The sequence below is a fragment of the Platichthys flesus genome, chromosome 1 (genome assembly GCF_949316205.1).
Source record: "Platichthys flesus chromosome 1, fPlaFle2.1, whole genome shotgun sequence".
Lineage (NCBI taxonomy): Eukaryota > Metazoa > Chordata > Actinopteri > Pleuronectiformes > Pleuronectidae > Platichthys > Platichthys flesus.
Window position 1 is genome coordinate 21,160,860 of NC_084945.1, and position 9,556 is coordinate 21,170,415.

The window sequence follows — 9,556 nt, forward strand, 5'->3', positions numbered from 1 at the left end:
TTATGAGAAGCTGAGCTGGAAAAACAGCTGTGAGAAACAACCTCCTCAACAAGAAGCTGGTATCACACCTGTAGTGTAAGTGTATCGTAATTTTTATTTGAAATTGAATTATTTTATAAACTGTATTATTTGTTTTATTATTATTAGATGTATAAGATATTTTCTTCAACATTAAAAAAAATTGAAATTATTGTATTTCTGTGCGTTTCTGTCCTGATAAATTGTGAGAATAAACAAAAATATTTGAATATCTCATCAGAGTTAGGGTGTATTGTATTTCAAGTCAGATTCAGAACATGTATTCAGATGCTCTGTTGTTTCTAGCAGTCACTCTAATGTGTGTGCGCGTGTATGTGTGTGTGTGTGTCCTCAGACCATGTCTTCTAGGAAAGCAGTGACAAGCTTTTCCATGCACTCCATGAGGCACCTGTTGGTTCTCTCCTCTCTGTGCCGTTTCATATCTGCAAACGGCACAGAGACCATCATGGACCGAGCACACCAATTGATGACCAAATATCCTCTTATTGACGCGTAAAGCTTTCTTAATGCCGTCTGCACACATGATTCACATTCATGGAAATAAATGTCTTAATTCCGATTAAAATGCGCTTCCATCCTGATCCCCCCAATTCTCTTGTGCCCTCATTTGTTATAATGACATAGCTACTTCGCTGAGGGCCCATTACCACAACAGCCTGAGTGAAATTGACCTTCATAATCTCAGCTATCTGACCATCGACATCACCCGTCTCAAAGCAGGCCATGTTCAGGCACAGGTATTATCGCGCCAAGTGATTTCTGTTTCAGAATGGCAGTCAGGTCAGTAACTCAAATGTCTCTTTCTCTCTCTCTCGTCCTTGTTCAGATGTTTGCAGCCTTTGTGCTCTGTCCGGCCCAAGACAAGGACGCCGTGAGACTGACGCTGGAACAAATAGATGTGATCAGACGCATGTGCACTGAGCACCAGGAGCTTGAGCTGGTCACGTCCACCGAAGATATTGCACAACACCAAAAACACCACAGAGTCCAGAAGAGAAGTCTTGGAGAAAATCTGTCAGTTGCAACCAATTATCTAATTATGATTTACAATGCATTTGTTACTTTTTTTTGTATCCGCCCTTAATTTAAATGTATATGATCCCATATGTCTTACTTAAGTCCATAATTTGAGAAAGGGAATGGAGATGATAGGGATCATAATGAAAAGGTAATTACTTGTGAACAATGAGATGTTGCAGTTTATCTTACAAGAGATCCAAACTTAAAAAAAAATAGTGGTACATTTTCAAAAGATTTAGAATTCTTTGTTCTTCTTTGCCCATTTCACCGGCTTGTATTGAATATTAGGTTTTATCTGAGGCATTAATGTCATACAACGTGTTGTCTGTCACCAAAGAACTGGAGAATGCTGAGAAGAGGCGTAAGATAGCGTGTCTCATAAGTATTGAGGGAGGACACTCCATCGACAGCAGCCTGCCAACTCTCCGGATGTTTTACCGTCTTGGTGTCCGCTCCATGACCATCACACATAACTGCAATACACCTTGGTAATGAGAATTAGTTAATTTCAATATTATAGTTAAACTAGACTATTGCAGCCACTTAAACAAAATATACAACTTTAAGATGGAGAACACTACAGGTCCCCAAAAGTGATGTCAAAGCATCTCAAATCAATTCTCCAAGATGGTTTCTGTCATAAATCAAACAAGAAACCCTATTGAGTTTAAGACGCAGTTCTTTACAAATGCAATGCAAAATGACATGGATTTGTAAAGAGACCGAAACAACTTCAAATGCCAACATTTCTTCTGATTGTCATGATTTCTGGTTTTAATAAAAACATTGTTCAATGCAGGGCAAAGACATCTTCAAATTTGTATACTTTCTATCAAAGTCTGGATAACTGCCTGACAAGCTTTGGGAAGGTAAGCTCCAGCTTCAGTCATATGAACTGCAAAATTGTGTAATTGATCAAGTGTCAACTTGTTTGAGTTTGAGTCAGAACATAAAATAACTGAATATTTAACATGGATGTTGTATAAATAATGAGAAACCTTTTGAATAACATGACAGTTAATGTTATTCAATGAATGCTGACAACTAGCCACTCAACATTTTAGAATTTGTTTACCTGTGTGATGTGTGTTTATTGTTATATGGTATCCCCAATTATCATTATTACTTTATGTATTATTACTATGTCATTGTTAAGCTTTTAGACACCTCAGTAATGGACTCAGCTAAACATACTGGACCTTGTTATTGTGAGAGTTTGCTTATGCTGCTTATGCTATGCAAACGTTAATAGACCCAAATTAGACTGGTAAGTCCTTAGACATGTACTTATTTAGGTTAGGTTAGTTTATTGGTCTCCACCAGGGAGAAATTTGTCGTGAAGACAGGGAACATGTTGCATACATAAAAACACATACAGTACAAAAAGAACATCAAGTTAAAAGTCTGGTGGAGTAAACAGACCACTAGACAATCCTGCACATGCAGCAAGCCGACGTGAACGCATTCACATGCTTCCACACCGCTACTCTAACTGTAATCATAAATATACATTCATATCAGCATCACATAACCTCAAGCATACATTAATCTGTTCACTCACATACAGTATGTCCATAGTTTGACTCATAATACATTCATTTCCATATACACATAGCCTATGTTCGTATACATATACAGAAACATTGCAATCATTTCCTGCTGTTGAGAAGTTTGGTTGATACAGGCACAAAGGAATGTTTGTATCGATTGTGCCTGCAGAAGGGAAGCCTATATCTCCTTCCAGAGTTCAGGAGAGTATATTCACTATTCAGCACATGAGAACTATCTGTTAAAATGGCATTTGCCTGTCTGATCGTCGCCTGCTCAAAAAGGTCCTGTGGATTTAGGGGGGTGTTATTCCCATAATCTTGCCAGCAGTTTTGACAAGGCTTGAGATTTCAGCTCTAGATTTAACAGATAGGTTACCAAACCAGCTGGTGATACCATAGCGGAGTATTGACTCAATTGCTGCTCTATAAAAAATTAGCATAATATTTTTGCAAACTCCAAATACTCTGAGCCTACGTAGGAAATGGAGACGTTGGTGAATTTTGGCACAAACATTGGCCACCTGTGTGCCCCATCTCAAATCGCTGTCAACATGGAAACCAAGGTACCTGAATGTTTTGACCTGCACAATGTCCTAGCCATGGACAGCCACAGGGCTCTGGTCTCCCATTGATCTAGGATCCAACAACATCTCAACAGTTTTAGTTGTATTAATGAGCAGCGAGTGGGCATCACACCAGTTGACAAACTTGTCAACCGCAAGTTGATGAACACTCAAATTAGTATGTTTGGTGAGCAGGCTAAGTATGACAGTGTCATCAGAAAATTTTACTGTGAATTGATTTGGCTCAGAACTGACACAGTCGTTGGTATACAACGTGTACAGAAAAGGTGAACTAACACACCCCTGGGGGGCACCAGTGCTACATTCAGCCAGATCAGACAAAGCTGAGTTAAACTTAACCTTCTGTGGCCTATTCGATAAAAAAGAATAGTACCACCGAATTAAGAAAGGATTGACATTTAGCTGAACTAATTTCTTCAAAAGAATGTGTGGTTGAATGAGATTAAAAGCGGAACTAAAATCAACAAAAAGAAGTCTAGCATATCCAGCTGGATTTTCTAGGTGCTTCAGAACAAGATGCATTACAGTCGCTATGGCATCACCTGTGCTGCGGTTTTTGGTGTAGGCAAATTGATATTTATCAAGCGCTGGTTGCACAGCTGTTCGAAGCTTCTCTATCATGATCTTCTCTAATGATTTAAAAACATTTGAGGTGATGGCCACCGGCCGGTAATCATTGTCCTCCTGGGGACTGACCTTTTTAGGTATGGGTAGTATAATAGATTTTTTCCATAGTCTTGGCACTATATAAGTGTCCATGGAAAACTGGAATAGTTTCACCCAGACCGGGGACAGTTCCTCGGCAAAAGATTTCAAAATAAAAGCTGACAGGCCGTCTGGACCTGTTGCCTTTTTAATCTGAATAGTTTTAAAAGTTTTAATGACTGTTTCCAGATCAATTACAATCCTATCCACATTTAAATCACAAATCACAGATTCTAAAACATCGGCACAATCTGCACTGTTATCAACATTAAAACGCATATAAAAATTGTTCAGTTAATTTGCCCTGGTCATTTCGTTATGAGCAAACAGAGGTTTCTTTTTCGCGTCCATGTTATTTGAGATAACACACATTATAAACTGCTTCTTTGGAATAGATAGTTTTATAATGTGTTTCCTCTTCAGTTGCCTCTTCCTTGTAGGACTTCCTTGATTCCTGTCTTGCTGCCTGAGTCTTTCTGTGCCTGTGCATGTGTTCCTTCCCATGATACTGGGATTGGTTGATTTAGTGGTTTTTGGATGTGTTTTTCCAAGGCTGTGGTGGAGGAGATGAACAGACTGGGGATGATAGTGGACATCTCCCACACTTCTTGGGACACGGCCTCGGCTGTGCTGAACCACACTAAGGCTCCTGTTATTTTCAGCCATTCATCCTCCTACTTCATCTGTCGTAGCCATCGCAATGTTCCTGACTGGCTGCTGCACGAGCTGGTGAGAAATCTAATTTACTGAGTAATAGTTTGCCTGCTTATCAACTCACGGATTACGTTTTCTTCATTCATATAATTACACTTTTATTCACCCCTCTGACAAAGCACATGCAGTGCAGTTTTCTCTGTAGAGTTTTATGTATCAACGTGACAATCAGACTTACACCATTAAAGTGTTTTTGCAAATAACAATATTATTGATGAAAATAAACTGGGTATATTTGTAGGTTTAAGAACCAATATATGGATATAAATTCTGGATATGAATTGGGGAACATCTTGGGAGGTGATCACACCAGCCGCGACACTCTTCAATTTGTGAATGTTTCGTTCCATGAACACATACAATTACTATGATATAACAAGGATACTCAGTTTTGCCACTGAATCACGGGATGACAAAATCTGGCTACTAATATATAAACACATGCCAAAGTAGTCAAAACCACCTCTGTAGTAGTTCCTTCTAAACACACACTCACACTTTGTGTTGTGTCTCCGTGACTTCAAACTCAAAAAGTGTTTAGTTTGTCCAGTCTAGGGCACTGTAAAAAAACATGGTGGCCTCCGTAGAGAGGACCTGCTCCAGATGTTAAAATAAAGGGCTCATCGTAGGGTAAAGAAACCAACAAAAATATACAATCTAGATGAAAAATGGGAAAATATCAATTGGGTTATTTTATGTTCAGTTTCTAACAATAGTTCCTTAACCTAAATCTTACACACTGGAGTTTTAAATCCCCACAAGATGAGTAACTACACGCACCCACACACATACACACACACACACTCACACAAGGTGAAAACAATACCAACCACGATGACACCACTGCTAGATGTAATCATATTTTATAAGAGGTAAATTGTTACGTCCTTTTATTATAGACTGAGAAAAACACAGGACAACCAAAATGGTTGACTAAGTCAAAAAGTGTAAGTGACTAAATGTGTTTATTTACAAGTGTGTGGCAGGACCTCAAAACACGACCTTATCTATTATCCATTCCTAAGATAAAACAACCGAAATGCTTAAATAACTTATCTTAAGTAGCAGCTCTCAAAATATACCAACCAATAACCCTAGTGTGTCTATGCAAGTGACTCTGCGTGTGCAAATGTGTTAAGGTACCCCGACTTACCAAATGTCCAAACAAACCTCCCACCACAAGCCTTACAAAAGTTGCAACAGCATTTCCCTTGTTTAACAGCAGCCCTCCCTGTTCCTAGAGGGACATGTTCCTCATTATTCCAACTATTGCAGATGTGTGTGTGTGTACAGTTAAACAGTGACTACTTCAGAACATAGTTAGAGTGTGTAAAATAGATATAAGTCACACAAAATCTGAACCTCATCTACCAACACAGCTAATGAAGGCATATGAGATAGAATTGTAGGTTGCTTGTGTGTGAAAACGTATTTATGCATAGTTTATCATTATCTTTATGACTTGTGTATGTGTTTCAGAAACAGAATGGGGGGTTGATCATGGTGAATTTCCACACCAATTTTGTTTCCTGCGAAGACAAGGCTAACGTCTTTCAAGTGGCAGGTGAGGTTTCTATTTTGAACTGTAAATCTGGTATTTGGAGTTTCTCAGTTGATTGATCATTTGTTACGTGTTGTACAGACCATTTTGATCACATTAAGAAGGTGATTGGAGCGGAGTCGATCGGATTTGGGGCGGACTTTGAAGGCGCTCCAACGTAAGAAATACTCCATTGCAAATTGTCAGTTAGTTTTAGTGCCTCTAGGTATTCTAAAACCTGATTGCAGGGTAACGATAAAACAAAAAGCACGGTAAGTACACTCGTACTCTCCTGACATGTTTGAGAGGTTGTTCATGAACCAGATCAATTCCGTGCTCAGGCTAGCCTGTCTTCATATCAACAATTTGGCCATCTCAGCTATCAGCAGACTGAAAATGTTAGAAATCAATAATGGTTGAGTGTGAAGAGGCAAAAAGAAAGTGATGCTGCTCTAGATTTGCTGTATAACAATGGACATTGAATTTTTTTAATTCCCTTCATGCAGACATCATCAGTTCCAAAAAGCAATGTCACAAAACAAATAATAATAAAAGGCTTAAAGTTTTGTTGTAACTTTTAATTAGTATTTACCTACAACTACACGATTTGTTTTTAGTGATGCCTTTTGCTAAATAAATGTGTGAATGTTTTTTTTGTTTTTTTTGCAGGTTTCCTCAGGGGCTAGATGATGTGTCGAAGTATCCTCACCTGATCCAGGAACTGCTGCAGAGGAACTGGACAGAAAACGATTTGGCTAATGTCCTTAGAAGGAATTTCCTGCGAGTTTTTAGGGAGGTGGAGTGGGTGAGCTGGAATATTATTATACTTATTCTCTTGTCAAATATAAAGCTTTCCTTGATTAATGAAGGGTAAGAAGTGTCATGTCCCGAATGTTTAGCTGTAGACAATGAGTAAAGGATATGTTTGAAATATTGGACTTCATTTTATTATGCCTTCACACACATTATGTTCTGGTTGTCCATCTGTCCTATTCTTGTGATCTCACTTTGAGGGATTTTATTTCAAATTTGGCTCAAACATCAAGTCGTACTGAAGCATGAACTGATCAAATCTTTGTGGTCAAGGACCCATTTTTGTTCTTGTGAACATCCAAGTAGAGAATTAAATTTAGTAAAAAGATTAATTTGGGTTTAAAGATGAACTGATTTTTGTGGTCGAAGGTCATGGTCATGGAGAAGTCATGTCATTGTGGATGTGATATTATAGGAAAACCCAGAAGGAATCTTATTACAGCTGAGACGAACATTCACTTGGACTAAATGACAACCTGATTATAATTTGGAGGGCAAAGGTCAAGGTCACTGTAACCTCAGGTTATTTTAAGAGAATCATTTTAAACTTGGACTCATTCAATAAATTGATAAGATTTGGTGATCGAAATTTAAGGTAAAGATCTCAATGGCCTAACTGTGTTAGTCTCTAGAACATGATGTTTTAAGTTTCCTTTAAAGAAATGTCTTCACTGTTTGACCAGTTGTCACTCGGACTAAAAAATGTACTGATTTGATTTCATTGGTACAAGTTCAAAGGCCACAGTGACCTCATATTTTTGTGAATGCATTATACCAGGGACTGGAACTGCAGTTTGTCAGAGGCACAAACCCAGGACAGTAATTCTACTTTTTCTGACAAGGGTTACCACCACCTTTAAATAGAGTTTGCGGCCACTTTCTAAAAAACTCCCTGTTGGCCAAAATAACATTTTTCAATTTAACAGTAATCTTGTTTTCCTCCTGAGATTGACTGAATAATAATGAACATATCCAACAGATTAAAATATAGCTTTTTACAGTTTACGAGAGTTCTCTATGGCACAGACTAATTCAAAAGTTGACTCATTTCAAATGTCACCTCCCTCTCTTGTCTCTATTTGTATTTTCCTCCAGGTCTGTGATCAGTTAAATGTCACCCTACCCAGTGAGACCCAGATCCCTGCTAAGGGGGTCGAGAACCTCTGCAGACTGAACCTTAAGCTAGCTAGAAAATTACAGCAAACTCCCTCCAGTCTCACCTTCAATCTCCCCTCCGGTCGCACCTCCAGAGCCCAACGTGGAGCTGCAGATCTGCTGATCCTGGCTACTGTTCTGCTGCTTTCCAGCAGGTTTATTGATTGAAAATTAAAAAATGCACTTCTGCCAAAGTGACTTTCTTTTAAAGCGATAAATTTAATCCTGTGTGAATAACTAGAGGTCATTGAGTTTTCTGTAGCCATTTGGAGGCTGACACATCACCCCACAGGTCTGCAAAGATAAGGTGATGGATCAGATTCTTACCACCAGTGCAACATAAAAAAACATTAGCACTTTCCTCCATCTGGGAGGTCATTTGACTTCTGTCTTTAATTTCTAGGTGAATGTGTGTTTCCATCTCTATGAACAATTATGATATATAGGAAACTTTAATATTTATAAAGTTGTTTGCATAAGTTGTTTTAGTCTTTGCATGTGAAAGCTTCTGTGACTGGAGGTGGGGTCACTATGCTGGGAATAATGAGGGTAAACAGTTCTGTTAAGGAAAATGATTCATTATCATAACATTAATATCACACAAATTATGTATTGCTGTAATGGTATTGTATTAAAGGTTACATCAAAGCAGTACAGGGGCAGTGTAACATTATGCACCTTCATAAAAGGCAGTGTGCATCTCAGTGACGGTTGTTTGGCCAAGCAGACTCACTTTTTTCATTGCACTTAGAAATATTTAAAACCAAATCTTTAACTTAGATGAGAAGTTTCTCAAAGAGTGTGATGCCCAGCCTTTTATAAGATTCATAATAAACAGAGGACTGGAAACAAAGTTGATGAAACTTGTTGAGCTCATTTTGATATTTTATCATCGTCCACAGCCTGTGCAGGACTTTCAGATAACCACACAGCTGTGAAGTCCCAGTGTCATTGTGCTTCAAACCTGAAAACTCTCTGCTTCTGTAAAGTTCTGCCAACATAAATGAGTGTCATACAAAGAATTGTGATGTGGGATATTCCGCTTTACACTTATGCTGTTCAGGAAAAAAAGTTTAAATTATCAAGACCATGAGCATTCTTGTTAGTATTGAATGTTTTTAATAACTGCACACCTGGTAATGAGTTATCCGTTATATACGTTGTGCCATAGACTTTATTTAAAGATGGATGAAATGACTGAAGCCAAATCCTCTTGATCGCCACCTGGTGGCTGGCTGCAGTGTAAGTCATAAACCCCCCCTCATCTATGTTAGTGGATGGGACATGGACCTAACAAACAAGTGAAAGTAAACGTCAACATTTTTCCCCCTAAGATGGTGTCAGTTCTTTTAGGGTTTTATTACCACACAAAATGTTCACGAGAAAGTTTGGTATTAATTTGTGATTTGATGCTATAAAAAGGGGTTCAAATGTTA

The 9,556-nt window shown here is 38.4% G+C and overlaps 1 protein-coding gene across 1 annotated transcript; it reads left to right on the plus strand.

The window, feature by feature from the left end:
* Nucleotides 1-376: 376 nt before the first annotated feature.
* Nucleotides 377-8,848, plus strand: dpep2 (dipeptidase 2). Its single transcript, XM_062393001.1, has 10 exons — nucleotides 377-452; nucleotides 664-776; nucleotides 866-992; nucleotides 1,394-1,547; nucleotides 1,859-1,928; nucleotides 4,451-4,627; nucleotides 6,092-6,176; nucleotides 6,255-6,330; nucleotides 6,822-6,957; nucleotides 8,061-8,848. Exons 1-10 carry the CDS (start codon nucleotides 377-379, stop codon nucleotides 8,286-8,288), a joined length of 1,242 nt encoding a protein of 413 aa, XP_062248985.1. The 3' UTR covers nucleotides 8,289-8,848.
* The last annotated feature ends 708 nt before the right edge of the window (nucleotides 8,849-9,556 follow it).

Coding starts and splice junctions, on each gene's coding strand:
- dpep2 (XM_062393001.1), top strand. CDS start 377: ATGTCTTCTAGGAAAGCAGTGACAAGCTTTTCCATGCACTCCATGAGG. Junction 777..865: donor CAGGCCATGTTCAGGCACAG/GTATTATCGCGC, acceptor GTCCTTGTTCAG/ATGTTTGCAGCCTTTGTGCT. Junction 1,548..1,858: donor CATAACTGCAATACACCTTG/GTAATGAGAATT, acceptor TGTTCAATGCAG/GGCAAAGACATCTTCAAATT.